Raw genomic sequence first — 27,500 nt, 5'->3', positions numbered from 1 at the left:
CAAATAAATTAAGAAGTAATAGAGGAAAAAGGACAGAAAAAATAAGTGGAGAGAAAACATCGTGCTTCAAATCAATTTCCATTTGATTCCTGATTAAGACGGCCATTTCTCTTATGTGAAGGGTATTGTAAACCAAAATTTGGGTGTAGAATATCATTCCATTTGATCAATTAGGTCCCAAATAAAGAGAGAATAAATCTGTGAAATAAAAATAACAAAGGAAAAGTGAGCATATATACACACACAAACACACACACATATATATATATATGTTATTTTACTTGAGACTTGTTATTTGTGTACACAAAAAGAAATGAAATATTATCGAGGGCCTCCCTCCGTCAACTATGCACATTACAGAACATCTGGAAGGAATGTTAATATTCAAATTATGCACCGTTTTTTCTCGTAAAGTCTCATTTTTGGGGTTTTATAGAAACTCTGCCGTTAATTCGTTGCTCTGGCTCTTAAAGTTTGTTTTCACTTTACAAACTGCTGCTGTGAAAAAAATGCATCAAATATAAACAAAGATAAACCAACATAAATCTGATGGTCATTATTATCTGCGTGTGTGTCTGCAGTCACGCGTGTCACTCCAGGAGGAGAGTTTCAGTGCTGTGCACCAGAGAAGGTAAATCTTTATTCTCCTTTACGTCACAACGCTCTGACGTTTGCCTTCATGCTCTTACACGGACAGTTTGGATCTTATGAAGCTGGATGAGATTTTTATCTTTGGTCAGCGTGTCTCCTTCAGTTTGGAAAAGCAGAAAATACTTCACTTTTTCCTCTTTCAATGTCACTTTTTTAATTGTTATTTTCTGAGCATCTTTGTAAGAATCTCTCAATTCTGATGTTGAGCTGCAGCTGCTGATTCTGTCCACAATCAATCTGCCCGTCATTTTACCGTTAACCCCGTGAAACCCGAAACTGCTGCATTCAGACAGCCCTAACATGCACGTAAACCTTAAAAACCTGCAATCTAATTTGACCTGTTTCAAAAAACACGGCTGAAAAAGGTGCAGCTTGGCAAGAGATGGACGTTTAAGCCGAATTTGAGAACATGATGAAGAGAACATGAAAAGAAAACGGACCTGGAAATTAGTTTTTAAAGCCAGAGTGAGAGAAAATGATAATAACTGTAGTTAAAAATAATTACAAAAAAGGGGAAAAATGTCTATAAAACTATATTATTATTATAATTATTATAATTATTATTATTATTATTAAAAAAAAAAAAAAAGTTATAATGATATGATCGATATTGCTGATTAATCAGCGTGTAATTGCAGCTCTGATCTGCTGGATGAAGTTTTAGTTCATGTTTTTTCTGTTATTCTTCATTCAGCCATCAGAGGGAGACAAAGACACTGTGACTTTAAATAAAGATCATTCATGTCCCCAACACTGAGACACTGTTGTCATGACAACTGACATGATTGTCATGTTAATTGCAGCTTTCATTAGTGATTTTTGAACTATTAATAAAGTCATAAACCTGGAGAGTGAAAGACTGAGACTTCTGTCTGTCCATCTGTCCATCTGTCTCTGTCTGTCTCTGTCTGTTCATCTGTGTCTCTGTCTCTCATTGTCCCTCTGTCTCTGTCCCTCTCTCACTTGTCTATGTCCCTCTCTCTGTCTCTCAATCAGAGTGCGGTCTGCGCCCCGCGGTGGGCGTCCACCCCCACAGGAAGAAGAGGATTCTGGGAGGTCGTGTGTCTCGGCGGGGGGCGTGGCCGTGGCAGTGCTCTCTGCAGAGCGGTCAGAGTGGACACGTCTGCGGCTGCGTCCTCATTGGCCGGAGGTGGGCTCTGACCGTCGCCCACTGCTTCGAGGGGTGAGACGGGGGGACAGAGGGGAAGGCCAGAGTCTGTTAATGTGCTGTTAGTGTGGTAACCATGACGACTGACGCGTGTGTGTGTGTGTGTGTGCGCAGGAGGGAGAGCGCCGAGCTGTGGCGGGTGGTGCTGGGTCTGAATAACCTGGACCACCCGGGCGTCCACAGTCAGAGCCGCGGCGTGCGCTCCATCATCGTGCACCCGCGCTACAACCGCGCCGTGGTCGACTACGACATCAGCGTGGTGCAGCTGGACGCCGAGGTCAGAGCGCGAACTTGACATGAAAACTAAAGAAAAACATTTATTATTATTAACCCTTTAACCCACTTTAATATCACTCACACTCACAAAATGCACTTTTCAAAATCAAGCTATAAAAATATCATACATTAAATATGATTTTCTACTTTCATTGAATTTATTTTTTTTAACCATCAGTCCTAATCATAACTATCAGATATTCATTAATTCTCAGAATTTTAACCCCTTAAATGTCAATTTTTGTCATGATGCCACTGTGTTTTTACATTTTAAAAAAAAGAATTTTTTTCAGTATACTTCAGCTACATTGACTGTGACAGGTCACCTAGTGGAAATAGCATGTATTTCCTCCATATGCCAAATATGGTCAAAATGACCTCATCAGGGGGAAAATAGTCAAAATGACAAATTCAGAGTCAAAAGCCCAGAATGACACCCAGAAATAATACAAGTCCTGTTTTTCTGCTCTGATGGCTGTGGGATCAAAAATGTCAGTTTGAATGGGTTTCAATGGAGCATTTTTGGACCTGAACAGTCTGAATGTAACTATTTAGTTTCCACAGTGTATTTTAGACTTATTGTAGGAGCTGAGCTGCAAATTCACTGATTACACTCAAATACACAATCTGGACTACATTTAGGACACATGCATCAACACACACACAATTATCACAACAGGAAGAAGAAAAGAGACTAAAATGAGACAAACGGTCACTAAGGGGTTAAAGAAAAGACCCTGAGTGTTTGTTGTGTTTTCAGATCGAGGAGACGGCGTTCGTCAGACCGGTGTGTCTGCCTGAAGCCGCCCAGCTTCCCTCTCCGGACTCTTACTGTTACATCACAGGCTGGGGTCACATGGGCAACAGGAGTGAGTGCACACGGCGACTCATTCTCAGGAACACCTGAGGGAACGTTTCTCAAATTTGGCACAAACATCCACTCTGAATCACTGATTTATTAATTAGATTTTGGTGGTCAAAGGTCAAGGTCACTGTGACCTTTGATTCATCTTGTTCTCATGAAAGCAATGTTTCGAACTTTCTTCAGATTTGGCAAAAACGTCTTCTCGAATTCAGTGGTTTATTTACTTGATTTCGGTGGACAAAGGTCGAGATTCCTGTGATCTTGAGTCTCTCATTCTCATGATGCAAATCTCAGGAAATCTGAGGGAAATTTTCTTAAATTTGGCACAAACGTCCACTCTGAATCAGTGATTAATTCAGTAGATTTTGGTGGTCAAAGGTCAAAGTCACTGTGACCACATTTTACTCTTCTGATTACGATATCTCAGGAATGCCTTGAGGGAATTTTTGATTGTGATTATGACAAAATTTCACACAAATGTCTAAAGGCTCAGACATTCTGCCCTTTTTAAATTTTTATTGAATTTTTAAAATTTGTTTTTTATTGTTATTTTGTGTGTGTGTGTGTGTGTGTGTGTGTGTGTGTGTGCGCAGTGCCCTTTAAGCTGCAGGAAGGGGAGGTTCGGATCATCTCGCTCTCTCAGTGTCAGTCTTACTTCGACATGAAGACCATCACTCCCAGGATGCTTTGCGCCGGATACGACGCTGGCACCATTGACTCCTGCATGGTAACATCTGCACCGACGTGTTACGTCTTTTAACTGACTCACAGTATCACTTGTTCTTTGTGGTTATTTCCAGAGATTATGAGCAAAAAATAAAAAATAAAAAAATACAAGTGTGAGATAGACATATTTCAAAAACAATGAAAGAGGATATTTTTTGCCCAATAAATCAATTAAATATTAAGGTTATAATAATTAAAAACAAAGCCTCTGTGATATTATGAAGGATATTTTTTTAGGATTTTTGACTGAAACAAAAGTACTTATAATTATTTAATAATGACAAAATTGATGAATTACCTGAAACTAACATCCCAATGTCATGGAATTTGCAAACACCAATTCCCAGGCCTGGAAAAAGTTTTGAAAAACTAACTATACTCTGAAAGTTTTTGAAAAGTTATGGAATTTTGTTTTCACAAACCTGTAAAATAAAAAGTGTTCAAGTCCATTTTTTTTGGTTAAAAATTGACAAAAATTGTAAAAAAAAAAAAAAAAAAAAGGAGGAAAAACAAATAAAAAATGTAAGAAAAAAATTCAATTAAAAAAGAACAGATAAGCAGTATTGATGGTCGGATCAGAGGATGTATGGTCTTGGAAATGTAATTGGTAAAAATGTGTCTAAACCTGATGTTCATTTATCTTATTTTTTTAAGGACTAAATCATTGAATAAATAACCAATCAAACCTTCAACCACAGGTGTATTTACAGTGTGTGTGTGTGTGTGTGTGTGTCTGTCTGTGTGTGTGTGTGTCTGTGTGTGTGTGTGTGTGTGTGTGTGTGTGTGTGTGTGTGCGGGTGCGGGCGTGCGTGGGTGCGCTCGTGCGTGTGTGTACAGCGGCGGCCCGTTGGTGTGCGAGGAGGACGGCGGTCGCTGGACGCTGTTCGGCCTGACGTCGTGGGGCAGCGTGTGCTTCAGTAAAGTGCTCGGACCCGGAGTGTACAGCAACGTGACGCACTTCACACCCTGGATCCAACAACAGATCTACATCCACACGTATCTGACCGACTGACACACACACACACACACACACACACACACACACACACACCTTTGGTTCCTCTACCTGTGCCTATATCTATACTGATCGCCTTCAGATGCTCACCGCTGTATGAGCAGTGGGATTAACTAACATGACAGATGCTGACTCGTTAGTTAGTAGAGCTGTTGTCAGCAAAAACATTCATCAACATTCACTAAACACTAAATGATTATTATTTTTATTACTCCACAGTGTTGGGTTTAGACACACAAAATTAAGTTTTACCACTGCCGAATACTTAATGTTGAAATTTAAATATTAAGGCAAGCACTGAAATACTTTACTCTGAAACCATCTGAATTTATCTGGTTTGAACTCTGCTCTTTGAGACTTTAGCACTTTTGCAATATGAAAGACTTTGTGTTAAGTTCTCAAAAACCAAATTCAAGTTTACACAATTAAAAAAAGTATTGAAATTCAATTTGGCATTTTTGCATTTAAAATATGACATTAAGTCAACAGTTAAGTTTCTCAAATAAATCCAGAAAAAAAAGTTTACTCTGTAAAATATTTAAATATCATAATCTCAGTAGTATTTAAATTTCACCACAGAGGGCCCTTTCATACCTGCACACACGGACTTTTGATCTGAGCCGAAATCACAGATTCAAAACCTCCTCAGACCAAACAGCTGGACCTCGGTCCTACAGAAAGAGGTGGGCTGAGTCCAGATAAAACTGACATGCAACGACAGCAGGACGTCCGTGGGCGACGTCAACGGCACTTAGAAGACAACTGGAGTTAGGTGAAGATTATGGCACCTAGAAGACAACGACGTGATGCAGTGAAATAAGACAGGACGCTGGCGAAAATAAGGGCACCTAGGCGACAACGAAGTGATGTAAGCGAAGATGACAGGACCTGCGTCACGACTTAACATAGGCGAAGACAAAATGTAGGCAATGACAACGGCACCTAGGAGACAACAACGGGACTTAGGTGACGATAATGGCACCTAGAAGACAATGACGTGATTTCGGGAAGATGACAAGACTTTGGCCACAGTGACTTGTCATAGGGAAAGAAAACAGGCACCTCGAAGACAACAATGGGACAACAATGGGACAACAATGGGACTTAGGCAGAAACACCGTACTTTGAAGTTAACATAGTATAGAATTCAACAAGAATTTTGGTTTGGACGTTCAGGTGTGAAAAGGCCCCTCAGAGGTTAAATTTAACTGTTTGGTGTTTGTTGCTTATGAAATTTCAATGATCAGGACTTTCTTTACTTCCACAATTACGTTATTTGAACCGGTTATTTCTTTACTCGTAGCTTATTGGCAGCAGTAACTCAGAGGAATTAAACTCTCACCCTGACTGGGATATTTCATAATTATATTATTAGATTATGATCCCAGTGATACAAAGTGAACTGTTGGGTTTCTGTTTGTTGGATGTAAAGACACACGTTATTTCCACAACATCATCCAATCGTCTGCTTTGAGTGTTTAAATTATCATAAAAATCACAACGTTCAGAGCTGAGTATCTAAAAGCTGCTATTTAAAACAGACCAGTTAAGCACTCAACCTCCCACAATGCTTCACTCTATAGTGCCTGTACTTAATCTTAGCAGTAAAAAAAAAAACAACACCTTGTTACCTGTACTATGTCGTACTGTATGTGTGTGTGAGACGGAGAGAGAGGTCTTTTTTGTTTTTTTGCTTCTAAAAACACAACAAATATATTAGGGCAACTTTAACGGACAACATTCATCAGTGAGCTTCATTCACATTTTTTATCCTAATGTGATACTACACAGGAGTGGGCTGTTACGTCTTATTTTACAAGATGTTATATTTAAAAAAAAATCTCTGGGGCTCTGTACAGTCCAGATTTCATCCAGAAAAAAATATTTAAAACTCAATCATAAATGTTGGATTTAATCTCTTAACCTACGAATTTGAATGTTCATATCTTCCGTGGACTCAAAACAAAGTGCAAAAGAATCATTAAAAGCAATGAAATGTAACTACGGCGTATTACTAATGTAGATAACTGATTAGTGTTTAATCATGATGTTAACAGAAAGATATATTAGCTTCAGCTATAAATTTTAAACCAACTTGCTCCAATTGTGTAGTTTTAAAAGAGAAACCATTTCAGCTAGCTATCAAGCTATCACTTATGTTAGCTAGCAGACTCGCTAACACAACAATTAACTGCCACATTAGCGCCAGCTAGAATGTGAAGCACAAGTGTAGCATATTCCCAATAGAGTTCATTAATTTGTTTTCATCACGTTAGCGGATGTTAGCAGTAAGCTGCATAAGCTTAGTTAAGTATTTATGAACCATTTTGTTGTGTAGTTCTGGCAAGCTAGACATTATAGCTAAAGCTAACTCAAGCTAAAGTTAGTAAAAAGATTTAAGGTATAAATAAAGTGTTTCAGGTAAGTGCTAAAGTTTTGAATGAGTCAGTCATCAAAATCTACAGACCGTAGAGTTTTAGGAATTTGGCATAATTTAAAAATTATACATTTTAAAGTGAATTAGAATCCTAAGTTTTATCATTTATGTAGATCTAGTTTAAAAAAATGTAATTTGTGATCTCTTCAGTTATCACTTTGGTTGATTAAATAGTTCTGACATGTTTACATTTTCTTTAGATAAGTCATAATGTTTTATGAATATTTTTAACAGTGTTTCGTACAGAGCCAGGCAGGAGTTTTGGAGATAGAGATATAAGAAATACTCTGCACACCTAATTTGTTTGCAGGAAGTAACAGATTGTATCATTAAACTATTTTTTTAAATAGTCTTTAAAGTGGCACAAATGTCCACTTTGATTCAAAATTTTAAAATTAAATTTGCTGTTCAAAGGTCACCGTGATATATCCATCTCATTTTCCTGAACTCAGCATCTCAAGAGTACACAAAGTAAATTCTTTCAAATTTGGCACAAATGGACACATGGACTCAACTATGAACTCATTAGAGTTGGTGGTCAAAGGTCAAGGTCACCATGACCTTGCCTCTGTCTTACTGTTGTGAACATGATATCCAAAGAACACCAAGAGGTTTTTTGTTTTTTCAAATTTGGCTTGGAAAACCATTTGGACTCAAAGATGAACTGAGTAGATTTTGGTGGTCATAGGTCAAGGTCACCTTAACCTTGACCTTTGGCACAAACATCTACTTGGACACAAGGATGACTTAATATAAATTTGGTGTACAAAGTTCACTGTGACCTCTTTGGGCAATAACTCATGAACTGTTGTACTAATTATGACAGTATTTCACATAAATGTCCAATATGATATAATGATGAACTTTTTATCCAAAAGGTCAAAGGTGAACTTCAGTATGACATCATAACGTTGAGTAAAAACACTTTTCTTGCCTTCACTTGATGTCCTAACTCCTGACACCTGCCAGGCTCTGTCGGTTTGTACAGACTTTAGAAATGCAGAATGAGGAGCTCTTGAATGTCGCAATCTAAACATTTTTACGAACATTACATTTTAGAGGATAACAAGTTGCTAACCCAGTTGAGGAGTTGCCAAACAGATTGCCCGGTGTCCTCGCCATGCTGACGTCTAACCGACATCCAGAACATTCCAAGTGGTTGTTGTTGTTGTTTTGTGTGTTTGGTTTTTTAAGAGTATTTTTCTACAGCTTTTTGTATGTCATGCTTATTACACAGGGCTGTTTGTGTGTGTGAGTGTGTGTTCATACAGTCATGTCGTGTGCTGGCTGTATGGTTGTATGTGATTTGGCTCGTGTGCGTTTTTCTTATGTCACTTCCTGATTTGCGACTTTGTTACCATGACGACAATGATGATGATGAAGAGTGTTTATTGTTTAAAATGCTTTCTGAACAGAAACCGTAGCCTCGACTGTTTTGTGTAAAACGTGAATATTTGGTTTGTATCACCTTGTATGCCACCAATAAAACTATACACACACTCTCTAACCGTGTATGTGTGTGTGTGTGTGTGTGCGTGTGTGTGTGTGTGTGTGTGTGAGACTCACAGCCTGAGTGCGGACCTGTCACTCGTCACATTCGGTCTGTTTCCACTTCCTCTAGTCCAGAAATAAGGATGAATGATGTTTTTATTAGACTGGAGTTCAGACAAGGGAATCAAACTGTCATTCTTTATATAATATATGTGTATTACATTATTTCTGTGGTCAAAGGTCAAGGTCTAAACTTGCAACCTTGTCATTCTCTTGAACGCCATATCTCAGGAACACCCTGAAGGAATTTGTTTCTAATTTGGCACAATGGCCTCATTAGATTTTGGTGGTTGAAGGTCACTGTGACCTAGTCCTTCTTCTTCTTGTGAATGTGATATGTCGAGGGCCTTGAGGGAATTCCTTCAAATTCGGGTCAAACGTCCACTTGGACTGTAGAATGATTTGATTAGATTTTGGTCCTTGCATCCATCTCATTTTCATGATTGCAACATCTCAAGACTACATTGAGGAAATTTCTCAAAATTTGGCACGAACATCCACTCTAACTCAAGGATAAACTAATTAAATTTTGGAGGTCAAAGGTGAAGGTCAGTCTTATCCGGATCAGTCTTGTTATATTGAACAACATATATTAAGAATGTCTCGAGCAAATATTTTCAAACTAGGCATAAACATCCGCTTGGAATCAAAGAGGAACTGAAGTAGGAAAAATATTCAAAAAGTCACATTATTATTTGTAATCCAGACCCTAAACATCATTTCTTAAACAGCATATTCAGTGGAACATGCTGTGTGTCTTTAACATGAAAAGGTACAAGAATGGATGCTTTAATTTGAGTCCGTCAGTCATGTGCGAGGCGTGTTAATCAGCTGTCTCTGTGTGCGTGGAACAATGCTGTCACTCATACGCACACACTGACACACACCTGCTATTATCCAAATGATAATAAGATGTGTTTGTGTCTGCAGGCGACCATCAACGCAACTCTGCACGCGTGTTGCAGCCTGGTGTTATTAACACGCTCGACAGTGTGACTGCGACCTGTGTTCCCATAATGCCAGGCTTTACTCTGAGCATGTGTGTGTGTGTGTGCGTGTGTGTGTGTGTGTGTGTGTGTGTGTGTGATTTTGCAGAGCGACAAACACAACAGAGTTTAAAAACCAGCTGTTATTAACACACAGCAGACAAACACACTGTGTCTGTTGATGAGTCAGTTGTCAGTCGTCTTTTCCTCTTTGTTCCAGTCACACTTCTCTTTATCTACCGAAGGTAAGAGTTTGTATAAAATATTCTTTAAAAATACTAATTAACTGTCAAAACTGGTTTGTATCTATAGTGATTTATTGCTTTCATGCACTGAGGAATTACAGGTTGCAAGGAATTGTCATGCTTTTGTGATTAAGTAAAATGTACTTATATCGCACTTTTGTTCTTTACAAGGGAAATATACAAGGATAAAAACAGGAGATGATGTGAGTCCTCAAGCATCGGCGTTAAATGTGCAAAACTGTTTACAAAGTGCATAAGTGCAAAAGTGAGGTTTTAAAAGATTGATTGGTTCATTAGAGCTGATTTTAATTGATGGTAACTGTATTTTATGGGTCAGTAACTTTCATAATTATTTCTTGTAAAATGTTCTGGAGAGAAATGTGCAGTTTGGAACCACTTATACATTTTCTCTTGAAAGACGAGCTCTATTTAAATTAATAATATTTAATCAATATTTAATTTTGAATTATTATTTATCTACTACTGGAAACTTCATGCTCCCTACATGTGGAATTATTATTATTATTGTTATTATTATTATTATTTGTACACAAATTTCAGTAACTTTTTAATTTAAGGGTCCAAAATAATAAACAATTAGCAGGGAGATTCATGGAAATAACATACATATAAAACGCCAATTTGCCATATTACCTGAAAATTTGTAAGATTAAAATAATAATAATAATAATTGAAAACAAAAAATATAACACCTTCAAAAACATGCTTAAAAAGTAATAATTTTGTAAAATAATTTAAAATTCTGATCATCTTAAACCAGAACGAGAAAAGTGATCCATTTTTCAAATGATTCTCCAAATATCAAAAGTAAAGTTATGAGTAATGTAACTGATTACTTATTAGCAATGCAGTTACTTTTGCAATGAGTAATGTAAAATAATTGAGTACAGTGACTCAGTGAACTCTGATTCACTTTAAAAGCGTTTTTTTGTAAGTTTACATCTTGGTTTTCTTTGAATCCTCATAAGAATAACTGAGAAATATTTGTTTATTTCAGATGATGGACGAAGACTCCACCAAACGTTACCTTCGGACCAACGACGGAGGACAGACACAGAAACAACCCGAGGTACCACCTGTTAAAATATTACAAATAATACACATTCTCTCTGATAATAAAATCTTATATAGATTTACTTAACCCTTTAGGGCCTGCTTTAGTATCTCACACACTTATATCTCTCTGCACCAAAATGAGTTTTTCAGAAATCAAGCCTTAAAACAATATTATGCATTAATATTATTTTCTACTTTAAGTTTATTTTTTTAACCAACATAAGTCCGAATCATGAATATGAAATATTTATTAATTTTCAAAATGTTAACCCTTTAAATGTCAGATTTTGATGATACCACTATGATTTTAGATGAAAAAAACCCTATATATTATTATTATTATTTTAATGACAGCCTGGGATATTTCACTGATTAGCAGCAACACTGGATATGCATGAATGCAGCCAACATTATCAAAAAATAAAGAATGAAAAGCACATAAAATGCAACAAAGCGTCCCTACATTGTCTTTAAACAGTAAATGATAAATGCCTCTTTGTTGATTTATAGTAATGAGTGAATCATAAACTCCATCCGCAACTCTAATGGGTTAATTAAAATGTGTAACACTCATAGCTCTACCTGCTATCTGCTGGTGTGTGTGTGTGTGTGTGTGTGTGTGTGTGGTCATTAGGTTGTTAAAATCAAGACATTAAGTTCAACAAATGAAAACATTTTCCATCATCATCATCATGTGTGTGTGTGTGTGTGTGTGTGTGTGTGTGTGTGTGTGTGTCAGCTGGTTTAATGATTAATGTAACGGAACAATAAATCTTTTTATGAAATGACGGAGAGAGAATGATGGATGGAAAAAGAGGAAGATCAAATGGAGATGGAGTGTGGGAAAAACAAGAGAAGGAATGTGCAAACAGCAGATTGTGTGTGTGTTTGTGTGTGTGTGTGTTTGTGTGTGTGTTTGTGTGTGTGTGTGGGGGGGGGGGGGTAACATGTTTACGATGCATGTTTTCTTTAAAAATCACCAAAAAAAGACAAAAAAAGAATCCAATCACCCACCTGTGCTGAAATAATGCTGAACGTCCTCACTATGTTGGTTTCAAACAGACCTCACATAGACAGCAAAACAAACACACACACACACACAAAGTGTAGCTCTGCTGTGGACAAAGTGCAACAACTCATTCAATGTCTCTCTCCCTCTTTGACACGCTTCATGTCTCTCTTGTGACTAATTTACACACACACACACACACACACACCTACACACACACACACACTCGTGAAGCGAGGGAGTAAAGTTCAGGTCGGTCAGGAGGAGAGAGAGATCACTGTCCTGCCGCGGAGGACGACGGACGAACTGGACAACACTGCGGGGGTGAGCGGTCCACAACACACACTCACACACACACACACACACACACACACACACACATATAATAATACACTGAGACACACTGAGACACACACACACACACAGTAAGACGCTGAGACACATACACACACACACACACACACACACACCCGAAGAAAGGTCAGCTATTAATAGAAACTCCAGTTGCTGTTGTTGTTGTTGCTGCTGTTTCTGTTTGTTGTTGTTGTTAATAAAGTTGCCATCAGTGTTGCTGTTGCTGAAGTTGCCTTCAATGTTGCTGAAGTTGCCTTCGGTGTTGCTGAAGTTGCCTTCGGTGTTGCAAAGTTGCCTTTAATGTTGCTGAAGTTGCCTTCGGTGTTGCTGAAATTTCCGTCAATGTTGCTGAAGTTGCCTTTAATGTTGCTGAAGTTGCCTTCGGTGTTGCTGAAGTTTCCTTCAATGTTGCTGAAGTTGCCTTTAATGTTGCTGAAGTTGCCTTCGGTGTTGCTGAAGTTGCCTTTAATGTTGCTGAAATTGCCTTCAGTGTTTCTGAAGTTGCCTTTAATGTTGCTGAAGTTGCCTTCAGTGTTGCTGAAGTTGCTGTCTCTGTGTGTGTAGAGGAAGATGGCGGAGTCTGAGTCATCCTCCTGCTGTTCGTCTTGTGTCCGTCTGAAGGACAAATGTCCTCGTCCACGAGGACTCGTCAACCTGCTCATCACCAAAGGTAACACACACGCACTCTGTGTGTGTGTGTGTGTGTGTGTGTGTGTGTGTGTGTGTGTGTATTATTTTAATTCAAAACAACAAAGAGAACTAACTGAAAACTAATTGATTGATTGATTTTTCTGTGTGTGTGTGTGTGTGTGTGTGTGTGTGTGTGTGTGTGTGTGTAGTGTGTCTGTTTGCCCTGCTGTTCGGGGTCGTCTGGTCCATCACAGGACCTGAGTGTTTACCTGGCGGGAACCTGTTCGGCCTGGTCGTCCTCTTCATCTGCTCGGTGCTCGGAGGGAAGCTGGTTGGAATGATCCAGCTGCCCACGCTGCCCCCCTTCCCCCCTCTGCTTGGTACGACCCAGCGCCATCATCACTGACTGTAAATAAATATTACAAATATTCAAACATATATATTTGAATATTTTTGTAATGTAGGTATGCTGCTGGCGGGTCTGCTGCTGAGGAACGTTCCCTACGTCACGGATGCCGTCTTCATCAACACTCACTGGTCTGCAGCTCTGAGGAACATCGCCCTCGCCATCATCCTGACCAGAGCCGGACTGGGCCTGGACCCCTCTGTGAGCACACACACACACACACACACACACACACGCACACACACACACACACACACGATTTGTGTGGATGTGTGACGTTTTGTTTGTTTTTATTTATTTGTTCATTTTCAAAGTGCAAATATTTATCAGACAGAAACTTTGAAAACAGAAATTATGGTTGAATTTTCAAATTTCCGACGGTCTTTGAACACATCATGTGAGACGCTGCAATCAGGTTTTAACCGAGTTTGAATCTGATGTGTGTGTGTGTGTGTGTGTGTGTGTGTTCGTGTGTGTTCCTGCAGGCGCTGAGTCGTCTGAAGGCAGTGTGTGTGCGTGTGGCAATCGGTCCGTGCGTGGTGGAGGCGTGCATCGTCGCCATTGTGTCTCATTTCCTGCTGGGTCTTCCCTGGGTCTGGGGCTTCATACTGGGGTAACACACACACACACACACACACACACAGACATCATTGTAAACATTTGGAAATGACAGTGTTGTGTAACAGTGTGTGTGTGTGTGTGTGTGTGTGTGTGCGTGCGTGTGTGTGTGTAGTTTTGTTCTGGCAGCAGTGTCTCCGGCGGTTGTGGTTCCTTCGATGTTGCTGCTGCAGAGGGAAGGTTACGGCGTGGAAAAGGTAAACATCAGCTGATCCTCCGTCTGCCAGCAGGCGGCACCACTGCTCAGCCAGAGACCACAGGAACCCGTGTGGAACCATCACAGCTCAATCTGTGATGCAGAACCACCTGCAGAACCCCTTCAATAATAAATTTAACATCCTAAAGGACCACTAGAACCTATTATGGTACCATAAAACTCCCTCCTTGACAAATAGAACATCCCAAAGGATCACTAAAACCTACAGGTCCCCTAAAACCTCCTCAGAGAAAAGTAGAACATCCTAAAGACCTATTAAAATCTCTTCAATGATCACAGGAACCTTGTGAAGGACCTATAGGACCTGTGATAGAAGCCCAAAACCTCCTCAATTACATTCTAAAAGACCACAAGAACCTCTTATAGTGAAATAAACTTCCTCAGTGACAAATAGAACATCTTAAAGAAGCATTAGAACCTCCTCAATTATTGCAAGAACTTTGCAAAGGTGCTCTAGAACCTCTTCATTGACTTTAAAATATCGTATAGGAGACGAGAACCTTCCTAGTGACAAATAGAACATCCATATAGACCATTAGAACATCCTAAAAGCTCCTCAGTGATCAAAAGAACCTTTTAAAGGAGCTGTACAACCTCTTCAATGACGTTAAAAACTTTAGAACCTCCTCAGTGACAAGTAGAACATCATAAAGGCCACTAGAACCTATTATAGGGTTAATGTTCTAATGATGTTCTATATTGTTTTTTTTTTTTCAGGGAATCCCCACGCTGCTGATGGCTGCTGGGAGTTTTGACGATATTCTGGCCATAACAGGGTTCTCCACCTGCCTGGGAATTGCCTTCTCCACAGGTCTGGGCAGGAGAACATAATCTGTTCTGTTCTGTTCTGTTCTGTTCTGTTCTGTTCTGTTCTAAATGCTGTGTTTGTCCTGCAGGTTCTACCTGGATGAACATACTGAAGGGTCTGCTGGAGGTGGTCGGGGGGGTCATCGCCGGACTGGTCCTGGGTCTGTTCTTGTGCTGCTTCCCCAGTTCAGACCAGGTGAGACCAGGTTCGATCTGTATTCAAAAACATTAATGTAAATAAGCTCTTTAAATGTTCTCTGTTCATTTATCCGTCTGTCTGCAGGAGGATCTGGTGCTGAGGAGAACTCTTATGTTGCTGGGTCTGTCCATATTTTCCGTGTTCTTCAGTCATGTTATCGGTTTTGCTGGAGCTGGAGGTCTCTGTACGCTGGTTCTGGCCTTTATGGCCGCTCTGAGCTGGAAGGCCAACAAGGTAACACACATCAGAGAACCTTTCAGTGACCATGAGAACCTCAAAAAGAAGCCCCTAAACCTCCTTAATAACAAGAAGAACGGTCTAAACGACCACTGGAATCTCTCGATACCCCTAAAACCTCTTCTACAACAAACAGAACATCCTAAAGAATCACTAGAACCTATTTAGTAATCACAAAAACCTTTTGTAGGAGCCCTAAAATAAACACTCTTGAAGTACCACTAGAAAACTCCATAGTACCTGAAAACCTCCTCTGTGACAAGTAGAACATCCTAAAGGACTAGAAGAACCCCTTAATTGGGCTCCTAAAACCTCCTTGATGACAAGTACAACATCCTAAAGAACCACTAGAACCTCTTTAGTGAACATAAAAACCCTTTCTAGGAGCCCTTACACCACCTCAATGACAAGAACACACAAAAGAAGCACTAGAACCTCCCATAGAACCTATAGAACCCTAAAAGCTCTGTCTTTGTGACGTTATTGTCTTGTTTGTCTTTGTGTCCAGGCTCCGGTGGCAGCCATGGTGGGTCTGTCATGGGACGTGTTCCAGCCGCTCCTCTTCGGCCTGATCGGAGCAGAGATCACCATCGCAAAGCTCAGCCCCAGCACTGTGGGTAAGAACCAGAACAAACAGAACAGAGTCTGGACCCGGGAATCAGAAGACCCAGGCAGCACAAACTGACCTTCTATGTGTGTTAAATCTGGGTTTAGACCTGTATCAGTATCGATCTCTCTGTGTGTCCAGGTCTTGGTCTGGACCTGGTATCAGTAATAAGGAACCAAGTGTTAGCCTGAACTGGTCCAGGTCTCAGTTGGTCTCTCTGTGTGTCAAGGTCTGGGTCTGGACCTGGTATCAGTAATAAGGAACCAAGTGTTAGTCTGAACTGGTCCAGGTCTCAGTTGGTCTCTCTGTATGTCCAGGTCTGGGTCTGGACCTGGTATCAGTATCGGTGTCTCTGTGTGTCCAGGTCTGGGTCTGGACCTGGTATCAGTATCGGTGTCTCTGTGTGTCCAGGTCTGGGTCTGGACCTGGTATCAGTATTGGTGTCTCTGTGTGTCCAGGTCTGGGTCTGGCCTGTATCTCTGTCGGTCTGGTGATCCGCCTGGCCGTTACATTCCTGCTGGTCCACTTTGGAGGATTCAACCTGAAGGAGAAGATCTTCATCGCAGTGGCCTGGCTGCCCAAAGCCACCGTTCAGGTCTGTGCAGAACCTTCTCGGTCCTGGGTCCTCGGGTACCGCCGGTTTGTGCCGCGTCGTCTGATATCATGACATGTTTTTAACAACAAACACAAACAGCTCATGATGAAAAAAGCAAACGTGGACGAATGGACCAATGGTGACGTCCAGCCTCCAAGTGTGACATATCCCAAGTCATAAAATACGATAAAGTTAAATTTAATGAAATTATTATTAATAATAATAAAGCACGCCTCGATTAACCCTTAACCCATCCCAAAATCTATCAAATCCCGTGTATTATAGTCTGAGTGGGATATTTCCGTCATCCGTATATAAATCAAAAAATTAAAATAAAATAAAAACAGTTCAGTTGACATAAGTGGATTTTTTTAAAAATGTCCCGTGTCTGCTGATATTTGTCTCAGGCTGCTATTGGCTCAAAGGCGTTGGACATGGCGAGGGAGGAGGGCGACGAGACCTTCATTAAGTTCGGTTTGGACGTGCTAACGCTAGCTGTGTTAGCCATCCTGACCACAGCTCCCATCGGAGCGCTGGGCATCGGACTGGCAGGACCTCGGCTCCTGGCCCGGCAGGTCAAAGGTCAGCACACACACACACACACACACACACACACACACACACACACACACACGCACACACAAAGCCTAAACACGTTTTTTTTTCTTTTAATTGTAATTTGTTGTTGATGTTAAGCAAAGTTCAGTTTCAATACACTTTGTTGTCTGTATTCATTGCTATGTATTTTTTTTTTAAAAACTATTATTTTAAAAAATACAAAAGTTTAATAAAAAAATTGTCCACACAGCAATGGTTTGAAAGTGATGGTCCTCACAAAGATAGCAAAACAAGCCCACAGTTTGTTTAGTTTGTTTGTTTGTAATATGTTCAAAGATTGCCTTTGATACTGTTTCTGTCCATAATAATGTTTATGTATTTCTATTTGAAAAAAAATCAATACAATACAGTTGTACTAAAAAAAACCTGAAAAATTATAATTGAAACACAAAGTAAACTTTTATTCACAGATTATTTTGTCAATGTTTGCGGTTTTTATCATTTAATGTTTTACATCCTTTTATTCTTTAAATTATTTATTAATTATGTTGTATATTCTGTGTTTTGTCTTCCACAAACAGACGGACTGATGATATTTTACTGATATTTTTAAATTTTTTATCTTAATTTGGCAGACGACACAGAAGGCGGAGCCACAACTCCAAACTGCAAGGAGATTGGTCAAGAAAAAGACAACGTGACCCTTGAGAGCAAACTATGAGGTTTCTGATCGGACAGACAAAGAGAGCTTTATATTATATACCTGAAGAAAACCTTTATTATGTGCAGATTTGTTTATAAAATGTCTTTATTGTTTGTTACTTTGGTGCTTTGACGTGCTACTGCGAGTTTTTACGAGCGAATGTCACAAATGTTCAGGTGCTGATGCGTTTTCTCTGCTGTGCATGATTGGATCCAACATTTTAACGGAGGATGAGTTTGGAAAATAAAAAATAACAAAACTTTTGGTAAGTTAAATTCATGAGATTATGTGATTGTTAGACAGCAAGTTTAAGTAAAAAAATATGATTTCCATCCTCAGAATTAAAAGACTTACTTTCTCTAAAAGTTTTGATACTTCTTTAAAAGTCATTCTTTTCAAAAATGTGGGCTTGTGGTTTTTTATGTTAAAAAATCACCCAAAAATGTTAAAGAAAAAAAGCCAATTTTCTTTTTTTAAATCACAAAGACTTTTAAGAAAAAAATCACCCAATTAAAAAAAATAAAATAGCCAAAAATTATAAAGAGAAAAAAGCACCAAGCATATTTCTTTAAAAAAATAAAAAATTTAATTTCTATCTTTAAAAGTCACCAAAGATTTTTTAAACAGAATAATTGCCGAATTATTTCCTCATAAGCATTTTTTAAAATAAAAAAAATATACATGTTTTAAATAATATATATAAAATACATATTTTATTTTAGTTTTATTTCTATTTATAGTAATGAAAAGGAGTATCGATCGAGTATCGGCGTTTCAAGAGAAAGCATGATCTTTAAAATTTGGAAAAGTCATAGAAATTTATTGGTAAAAATGTGTGTGAATCCTGAATTAATATCAGCAGGTCCCTCAAAAAATTATCGTAATGAAGTGTGATCATCATGGATCACATGAAGGACGTCCTTTGAAAGGTGAGTAAACACGTCAAAGAACAGATTGTGTTCAGATACAGAAGGTTTCATGTCACACAGACAGCGTTTCCTGTTTCCTTTGCTTCATCTGTTCTTTGTCACCTCAGACAACCCTGCAGCCATTTCTAACAGCCACAGAGTTGGACAGAAACCAACTTAAACAAGTGGCAGGGCGTCATTTTTAATCCCAGCTGCCAGAGGAAAAGTTTCAGATGAGACTAAGGTGGGCTTTTTCTCAGCCGCCACAAAGGTGAACCTGAAGTGAGGAAGTCAGAGAATAACTGCACAATGTGGACAAGATTCTATAAAAGTCTATTTATTTATCACATTTATTATTTTTTTTTTATTTACTCTACTCAACTCGACTCGATCGGCCGCTGGCTATAGCTTCATATTTAGACGTTTTAAATGAGAAGAAGAAAAGAAAAAAATTAAGACTTTATTTACAAAATGTTTTCATAAAAAGATTGGTCTGTTTCTTTAAGGAACTCGTGAGAAGAAAGTCATCTGTCATCATCATCAGCTCTGTGGTGGATTTCTTTATCTGATCATCTTCACTGCAGCTCGCTGGTGCAGCCCTCTGCTGGTCTGCTGGTCTGCTGGTCTGAGGCTGGTCTGCTGGTCTGAGGCTGGTCTGCTGGTCTGAGGTGTCAGAACGAGGCGATCTGTTGATAAGACAAACAGGATGTGTCTGTGTCTAATGACATGCACAGAGGTCTCTGGCTGCAGGGCTGATATTTCCACACAGGAGAGAAAGATGTCTCTGTAAAATAAGGACTTTGGTGGCCTGGAGGGATTTATTTCTGATTGTTGTTGCTTAATTGAAGAAGGTTTTGGAACATCCAAAATATCGCCCATAAATTAAACGCCCGCGAATGTTCCTGATTCATGGCAGTTTTTGGCAGTTCACTGCAAAGTTTGCTGGTGCCATAAATGGAAACAGACTCCTGCAGCGGTGGGTGGGAGGGTGCAGAGGGGAGGACGCCACTAGACAGCAGATGATTCTGGTTTTTGTGTTCATTATTTGTCCAAGGGGTTGTATGTGCAAACTAACAAAGGGCCCAGGATGGAGCCTTGGGGAACACCACAAGTCAGAGAGGCCTCAATAGAGGAGGGGGCATCACTTAAACTTCAATGTTTCTACCAGCTTTGTATCAAAACAATGTGGGTGGCACGTGTGTGCAGCACATCCTCATCCCAACTCGTCACATGATACCTTCTGCGTCCACTGGGATGCCGTTAGCATGATGTCAACAAATGCACATGGTGGGATGAAGCAGCCCGGTCCTAATATTTACATAGAGACAAAGTCACAGATGGTTGCGTTTAGGCAAAAGAGACACTTGATAAGGTGTCACCATGGCAAGTTTTGTGAAACCTGCAACATCTTACCCACAAGGACTAACGGTACCAGTGAAGGGGGATGTATCTGCATTTTACAGTATAGATTTTCTCTTTATTTTGATTATTGTCAATGTTTGTTAATTATCATTTTATTTCATTTATTTTTATTTCTTATTTTTTGTCTGTTTTTATTCTGAAATGTCTTTGAGAGTGTGAAGAGCACTGCGATGTTAAGTTAAAAAATAAACTCTAAAAAAACATATTACTTAACTGCCCATTTCTCTCCTAAAATGTTTTCAGAAATATATTAAAGTGCCCTGTTTAGCTGTAGTAATGAAACAGGACGCGGCTGTCATACTGCTTCCTGCATGGAGAAAATGGAGGCTGATAAACTGAGATCAAAAAAACGTTTCCGTTTTACGTACAAGCTTGCATCACGTCATCCACCAGCGGGAGCATTTATTGGTCTGGACTGGTGCAGTGCATTCTGGTAGTTGTAGGTTTTCTCCCTCTTGAGCTAAAAATTTGTTTTTTTTCTGTTTTTACAGCTCATGTAGTGCTAATTTAAAAAGTATCTGCATCTTTCTGCTGCAGAGTTTTATCACACGACCGTCTTTTAGCAGCGATACAAGATCTTTGCTGACAGCGAGAGATGAAAACATCTTTACATGCAGTGAGTGGTATAAAAACTATATGTCGTTTTTTGTTTTTTTACTGTGCAGCTCTCACATCCTCCTCCCACCCACTCTGTGGTTCAAATTCAACAGGATGTTGTTGCCACATTTGCTGCCTGACGGTCAGTGAAGCTTCAGCCTGCAGACACGATGAGGACGGCTCTGCTTCTCCTCCGTGAGTTCACAAAACTTCAGTCAACATCAGTTATTATTTTCATTAAAATCTGTGAGGTTATGAAATGTTTTAACAAAAATTCATGCAGCTGAAAATGTGAGATTCTGAGTGTGAGCTGTTGTTTCAGTGCTGCTGAGCGCCTGCCAGACGTCCACCCGCAGTCCAGGTGAGTTTCAAGCCTCGTCAGGCCCCCTTTCTTTTGTATGATGGATTATTCAAAGAGTGCGTTTTGATCTCTGCTCTAATGCGTTTGGATTTATTAAATCTGCAAAATCTAAAAAAAATCAGATGACCTTTGATGTGTCTTTGCTGCCCACCACCTGCCGCTTCCTGTCTGTCTGAAGACAAACTGAGAGCGTCGTCCTCCTCAAATATACGACAACCATACCACGTATTGGGGAGACGGCGTCCTGTTGTGGTTGTAGAAAAGATGATGTTACAGTGACACAAAGTTTGCAAAACGAGGAGACAAACTTTGACACAGAGACACTCGGCAGGTGTAACGCCTGCAAGCACAATACATTTCCATCTAAACATGATAGCAGTTGCCTCATACAAACGTAATATGAGATTTCCTGCAAATGTCCAGAAAAGACATCATATAGATGTCTTTTCTGGACATTTGCAGGACATTTCGTATTGCGTTTGTAGGAAGCAACTATTGTTACATTTGAGGGAAATTTCTTATGTTTGTGGGAAATTTATTAAGTTTGTGAGATTATTACATTAAAAGTTGCAGATTTTTATCACATTTGTGGTTTATTACGTTTGCGGCTGTTATAGGCCAGTTTCTATTGACCCTAAAATTGCACAAATTGAAACCGCAAATACAAAATACGTGTAATGGAAAGCCGTCAATTTTGGAAAAAACTCCCATTTATTGAAAAAAAAAACAGCGGTTAACGCTGGAAAGTGGTATTTTTATTGCAAAAAGCCGTATTTTTCTAAACTGCAATGGAAACGCTTTTTTGGCTGTCAGAGGTCACATGATGGCTGTGTGCTTGGCGCAGATGGTCGCCATCTTGCACAAAATGTGTCCACAAATGAGGACAACACGTCCAAGTTCAGTAAAATGAAATCCCAAAATATAATGTCCTCATATGAGGACGCAGGTGGTAGAAAGACAACTGAGGCAGCAGCCATGACAACCGACCTGTTTTGCCAAATTTAAATCTTTATTCTAAACAGCGAAGAAACTGCGAAAAATGTGAACAGGCCTGATGGTGAAACAGCTCCAGGAACAGGCATGGACAATCTGACATCTTTTTCTGTTCAATTCCTCCACTTTGAACAAAATACAAACAATTTTTCCAACTTTGGTCCATAAATAAATGTTTACTGAACCTGCGACTTTGTAACTGTCATTTAATGTATGTGTGGTGTAAAGTAACTTATACGGTACGTCTTTCTGTCTCTCTGTCTGTCTGTGCGTCTCAGTGTCGGTGACCATCACTCCCAGCTGGTCTCAGTTTTTTGAATATAAGAAAGTGTCTGTGAGCTGTGATCGTCCTACGTGGACGGTGTGGAGATACACCATCAACCCGTGAGTTCACACCTCAAACATCACGCAGCCTTCTTATGTTTTTAAGAAATCCACAGTTTTTGTCCTTTTAGTCTCCATAAGGTGTCAGAGTGAATAAAACAGCATCAAGACACTGATGTCCTAAAATACTAGAAACTTCCAAAATTTTTAGAAATCTCTGAATGTCATAAAAACTTCCTAAAGTCCAAGAAAAATCCTCCTCCCGAGATAGGTCCTCTCTAAGCCCCTAATGTCTTTAATTCTTAAAATGTCCTGGAAATTTCCTTAAATCCTACAATTGTCCTAAATTCCTTGAAATGTCCTGAAATCACAGAAATATCAAAATATTACAATTACCCTTAAATCTTAGAAACATCCTAAAATCTTAGAAATGTCTATATTTATAGAAATATCCCAATGTCAGAAAAACTTCCTAAATTCCTGGAAATATCTCAAAATCCTATAAACACCCCAAAATCCTAGAAATATCCCAAATTCTGAGAAATATCCTCCTGACAGAGATCCTAGCTAAGCCCCTAGTGTCCTTAAAATAAAAAGTTCCAGAATTGTCCTAAAATTCCTAAAAATGTTTAAAATCTTAAAAATGCCAAGATTGTAGAACTGCTCTTAAACCTGAGAGACATCCTCCTGAACTTCCAAGAATTATTCTATAATCCTAAAAATGTCCCTAAATCCCAGAAATGTCTTTAATTTCTAGAATTGTCCTAGAATCCCAGAAATGTCAAAATAATAGAAGTTTCAGTGCGTTTACCGCAGGAGAAAAGAAAGCAGATTTCATGGTAGAACTAACTGGTTTTGTGGTGCAACTTTTCACCAAAATCCATCAAAAAAAAAACATCACCAACGTGGAGTAATGATGACCGGTTTCCTCGTGTGCAAACACTGAGCAAATAGCGTTGATGTGTTCCCAGATTGAGGATGTCCCAGTGCGGCGAGGGCTGGGGTGACCCAACCGCCTCCGCCTGCATCATGGAGACGGTGAAGGTGTCGGACAGCGGCGTGTACTGGTGTGAATCCAAACACAGAGACAGCAGCAGGGTGGTCAACATCACCATCACTGGTGAGATCTGTACACACACACACACACACACACACACACACACACACACGTCCTCTTCTTCTTGCTGTTGCTGTGACACTTTTTTGTGACGCACGTGCTCCTGATGACTTGTTGTCTGCGCTGGTTGTTAAGAATCTAAACTCCTCTGACGTGGAGTCAACACGAGTGCACTCGGACTCTGGCAGCTACACTTCACTTTATGACTCACACCAGTTTAAAGGGAACTGGTTTCATTAACAGGAAGTGAGGACTCGGTCCTGAGGACGTATGGCCATTGCGAAACTCCCAATTAAAGGAAATTTAATGTGCGAACACGATGACTGAGCAGCCAGACATCATAATCTGAGAGTCATCAAATGCAGAAACGCAGCAGCTGTAGTGCTGCAAACAAACAACACAAACACACGGAAATGTTGGCACGGTACGTTACTAAAAACTACAGATCCGTTACATTGACATGGAAACGATTAACGTTTAGCTATGGAAAAATTGCTTTTTGTGGTTCAATCTACACCGGAAATAAAGTGATGGCTTGCTAAAAAACACTCATGTTTGGTAACTAAAATGATGCTAGAAAAACAGTGAGTCTGTACAATAAAAAACTGCTGGAAAATAATGACATCGCTACAAAACACTCACGTTTGGTCCCTAAAAAGCTGCTACAGCTACTTGTAGTACCTAAAAAAGGCGGGAAAAACAGACGTGTTGTTAAAAAATGCCAATGTTTTGTCCAGAAAGCTGCTGGAAAAACAGCTACAGGCTATAGGCTACAAAACACCTGCATTTAGTGTCTAAAAAGCAGCTGGATAAACGGAGGTGGGTTGCTACAAAACTCTTTGTTTAGTGCCTAAAAAACTGACAAAAGACAGACTTAGGTCACGGACAAAACACTAATGTTTGGATTCTGAAAATCAGACGTTACAAAATGCCGATGTTTCGTATGTAGAAAGCTGCTCAAAAAACAGCTACATACTGCTACAAAACACGCATGTTTGATGCCTAAAAAGCAGTTGGAATAACAAATGTTTTGTTAGATAGTGCCAGTGTTTCGTGTCCAGAGAGCTGTAGACAACAGCTACATGTCAGTTCAAAACAAATATTTTTCGTGCCAGAAAACACTTGAGGAACAACAACAAAACACCAAAGTTTGGTACCTAAAAACTGCTACAAAGACAGAGGTGGGTCACTACTAAACACTAAATTTGGAGCCTGAAAATCTGCTGGAAAAACAGCAATAACTGCCTCAGAGTACGTCATTTGTACAGATTGTGGTTTTCTGAGTGTTTCTTACACACAATTACACAAAGTAGAACAGCACACACTTTTTAACCATCTCTCCATGACGTCATCGAGCGCCGCTGAGCCGACACGTTTGTGCGCTCCGAATGTACCGAGCGGTCCGAGCTGATGAATGAAACGCTGTTGTTTGTGTTCAGATAAGAAGCTGATCCTGCAGAGTCCCGTCCTCCCAGTGGCCGGCGATGACGTCACTCTGCGCTGCACAAAAAACGGGTCCTCCGGCCCCCCGGCTGATTTCTACAAAAACGACATCTTAATTGGGAGAGGGCCTAAAGGTCACATGACCATCCACCGTTTCTCCAAGTCTGACGCAGGCGCCTACAAATGTAAGATCGGCGCCGACGAGTCTCCCCTCAGCTGGCTGCAGATTAGAGGTAAACATCTCCAGACATTTCAGCTTTACACTTTTTGACATTTTCACCGCAGTTGAAAGTTTTGGTTCGTTAAATCAGCTCTGATGCATCAGCCGTCGTTCCATCAGAACGAGTTTGTCCAAATATTTAGCGAAGGTTTTAGTGTCTGCGTGAACATGTGACTCTGTCTCAAAGCACAGGAGAAATTAACTTGATACTGGCAGTTTTTAATGTCAGAGGCATCCATGGTTTTGTTAAAGAAAACCGTGAGAGGATATCCTCAAATTTGGCACAAACGTCCACTTTGACTCAAGGATGAGCTGATTAGAATATCCCAAGAATACCACGTGGGAATTTCTTGATATTTGGACTCAAGGATGAAGTGATTAAAGTTTGGTGGTCAAAGGTCACCGTGACCTTGCATCTGCATCTGCATCTCTTTCTCGTGCATCGGATATTTCAAAAGAGACCTTGAGAGGATTTCTTCAAATTTGGCACAAATGTCCAAAGTTGTTATTATTTCTTAAGCTCGTTTCAGGTCATTTATTCAGGTTTTTTTTGCTCATTTAAAGGTAACTTTCTTGGCTTTTTTAAACTTTACTTTTCGTTTTCAGATCATTTTCTTGTGCTTTTCTCTCTCTCTGTCTCTCTGTTTGTTTTATTTTATTTATTCATTTATTTTTTACAAATTTTGTGCCATTTTGAGTCATTTCTTCTTCTGTCTTCGTTTCTTAAGTCTCTGCATGTTTTAAAAGAAATCAGTGGGACAGACTAACTGTGACGTTTGTCTCCTCAGATGACTCTGCGGCGGCCGCGCTGACGGCGTCCCCGGACTCGGCTCAGCTGTTCGAGTATAATAACCTGAATCTGAGCTGCAGGGACGACAGCGGCGCTCAGGGCTGGAAGATCATGAGGTCGACGGCCTCCGGTGGGAAGATCTCCAGCTGTGGACAGGAGTGGGGGGATGTGAAGTCCTCTGACTGCATCTTCTTTACGGCCAAGCAGCCTGACAGCGCCACCTACTGGTGCGAGTCTCCTGCACGGCAGCGGAGCAACTCTCTGGACATCGCTGTCCACGGTACGAGCGAATTTAAAAAAATTTAACGTTAACTAGAGAGCTACACACAAACACATTTTTGCACGTGTGTTCAGATAAAAACGTGATCCTGCAGAGTCCGCTCCTCCCTGTGACGGAGGGGGACGACGTCACTCTGACCTGTCGGGCAAAGACGTCCTCCAGCGTCTCTGCTGATTTCTATAAAGACGGCGTCGTCATCAGGAACAAATCTGCAGGTCACATGACCATCCGTAATGTTTCCACGTCTGATGAAGGCCGCTACAAGTGTCGCATCCGCGACGTCGGAGAGTCTTCACCCAGCTGGCTGTTTGTCCGAGGTCAGGAGGTCATCGTGAAAATCAGAAAATTTAATCTGTAGAAATTATAGCAGCTTCGTTTTAACCCTTATGGACTGTTAATCACTTTTTAAGCTCTTTTCATTCTTCATGTTTTGATAATTTGGCTGCGTTCAAATAATAATACATTTAGAAAGAAAAATAATAATAATAAAATAAGGATTTAAACTGTAAACACGTTGATATCTTAGTACAACATTAATAATAAATAAAAAAATAAAAATTGAATTAAATAAAATTAAAAGTGTTTAAATTTTTTGCTGTAAGTGTGTTGATGTTTTTTGTTAAATATAAGACATTTTAGTCTCTCCAGTTCCTCAGGCTGCAGCTCCGTCCTCTGAAGACTCCACCTGGTCTGTGCTGAGGGTTTTACGCCACCTGCTGGTCTTCTGTCCATACTGCGTCTCCACCGTCCTCATGGTGTCTGTTTACTGCCACAGGCCTGCAGGTAACACTCACCTGCTGAAAAATCTAAATATTCGACACACAAAATATCGACCTGATGAACTGATCAGTGTTTCCATCACAGCATGCTTCATTTTTGACCCTTTGAAACCTCAGCAAATTAGGTTTTATTTCTTCAGAAACATTGGAGGAAGGCAAAAAGCAGCTTAATAAGACATGGCCCCAAAAATGAGTTACAAGAAGAGTACCTGAAAACAAGCAAAACAAAAAAATAAAATAAAATAATAATATGAGGACAGACAGCTGAGGACAGACAGGAGGACAGACAGGAGGACAGACAGCTGAGGACAGACAGCTGAGGACAGACA

General features: G+C 39.9%; 3 protein-coding genes across 4 annotated transcripts in view; all 3 read left to right on the top strand.

The window, feature by feature from the left end:
* The window catches only part of corin (corin, serine peptidase), a 26,394-nt gene extending 18,652 nt beyond the window's left edge, over nucleotides 1-7,742 (top strand). Inside the window, 6 exon segments of the mRNA XM_042512745.1 lie at nucleotides 582-631; nucleotides 1,648-1,834; nucleotides 1,934-2,096; nucleotides 2,856-2,964; nucleotides 3,554-3,704; nucleotides 4,524-7,742. Coding sequence (XP_042368679.1) covers nucleotides 582-631; nucleotides 1,648-1,834; nucleotides 1,934-2,096; nucleotides 2,856-2,964; nucleotides 3,554-3,704; nucleotides 4,524-4,698 — 835 coding nt within the window. The 3' untranslated portion in view covers nucleotides 4,699-7,742.
* A 3,196-nt stretch (nucleotides 7,743-10,938) lies between these two features.
* LOC121962094 (sodium/hydrogen exchanger 9B2-like) lies at nucleotides 10,939-18,232 on the top strand. Its single transcript, XM_042512289.1, has 14 exons — nucleotides 10,939-11,010; nucleotides 12,241-12,330; nucleotides 12,925-13,030; nucleotides 13,200-13,370; nucleotides 13,455-13,597; nucleotides 13,882-14,009; nucleotides 14,130-14,211; nucleotides 14,949-15,042; nucleotides 15,128-15,234; nucleotides 15,322-15,471; nucleotides 15,983-16,091; nucleotides 16,540-16,676; nucleotides 17,084-17,258; nucleotides 17,870-18,232. Exons 1-14 carry the CDS (start codon nucleotides 10,939-10,941, stop codon nucleotides 17,953-17,955), a joined length of 1,650 nt encoding a protein of 549 aa, XP_042368223.1. The 3' UTR covers nucleotides 17,956-18,232.
* Nucleotides 18,233-20,992: 2,760 nt separating this feature from the next.
* LOC121962101 (Fc receptor-like protein 5) lies at nucleotides 20,993-27,385 on the top strand. 2 transcript variants are annotated; one of them, XM_042512297.1, is made up of 8 exons: nucleotides 20,993-21,059; nucleotides 21,187-21,225; nucleotides 22,497-22,602; nucleotides 23,514-23,662; nucleotides 25,099-25,335; nucleotides 26,111-26,392; nucleotides 26,467-26,709; nucleotides 27,041-27,385. In XM_042512297.1, the coding sequence occupies exons 1-8, from the start codon at nucleotides 21,035-21,037 to the stop codon at nucleotides 27,340-27,342; spliced, it is 1,383 nt and encodes a 460-aa protein (XP_042368231.1). In that variant the 5' UTR covers nucleotides 20,993-21,034; the 3' UTR covers nucleotides 27,343-27,385. The 2 variants fall into 2 exon arrangements, with proteins under 2 accessions (XP_042368231.1, XP_042368230.1); XM_042512296.1 differs by having other exon boundaries at nucleotides 27,032-27,385.
* The last annotated feature ends 115 nt before the right edge of the window (nucleotides 27,386-27,500 follow it).

The sequence above is a fragment of the Plectropomus leopardus genome, chromosome 23, assembly GCF_008729295.1.
Source record: "Plectropomus leopardus isolate mb chromosome 23, YSFRI_Pleo_2.0, whole genome shotgun sequence".
Classification (NCBI taxonomy): domain Eukaryota; kingdom Metazoa; phylum Chordata; class Actinopteri; order Perciformes; family Serranidae; genus Plectropomus; species Plectropomus leopardus.
The sequence above is the reverse complement of the archived record's forward strand: the minus strand, read 5'-3'. Positions and strand labels throughout refer to the sequence as shown.

What these genes read in the sequence shown, in the direction of transcription:
- LOC121962094 (XM_042512289.1), top strand. Translation starts at nt 10,939, where the DNA reads ATGATGGACGAAGACTCCACCAAACGTTACCTTCGGACCAACGACGGA. An exon ending in CCCCTTCCCCCCTCTGCTTG is followed by an intron (nt 13,371 to 13,454) that starts GTACGACCCAGC and finishes TTTGTAATGTAG; the next exon opens with GTATGCTGCTGGCGGGTCTG. An exon ending in AAGGTTACGGCGTGGAAAAG is followed by an intron (nt 14,212 to 14,948) that starts GTAAACATCAGC and finishes TTTTTTTTTCAG; the next exon opens with GGAATCCCCACGCTGCTGAT.
- LOC121962101 (XM_042512296.1), top strand. Translation starts at nt 21,035, where the DNA reads ATGAGGACGGCTCTGCTTCTCCTCC. An exon ending in GACGTCCACCCGCAGTCCAG is followed by an intron (nt 21,226 to 22,496) that starts GTGAGTTTCAAG and finishes TGTGCGTCTCAG; the next exon opens with TGTCGGTGACCATCACTCCC. An exon ending in CAGCTGGCTGTTTGTCCGAG is followed by an intron (nt 26,710 to 27,031) that starts GTCAGGAGGTCA and finishes AAGACATTTTAG; the next exon opens with TCTCTCCAGTTCCTCAGGCT.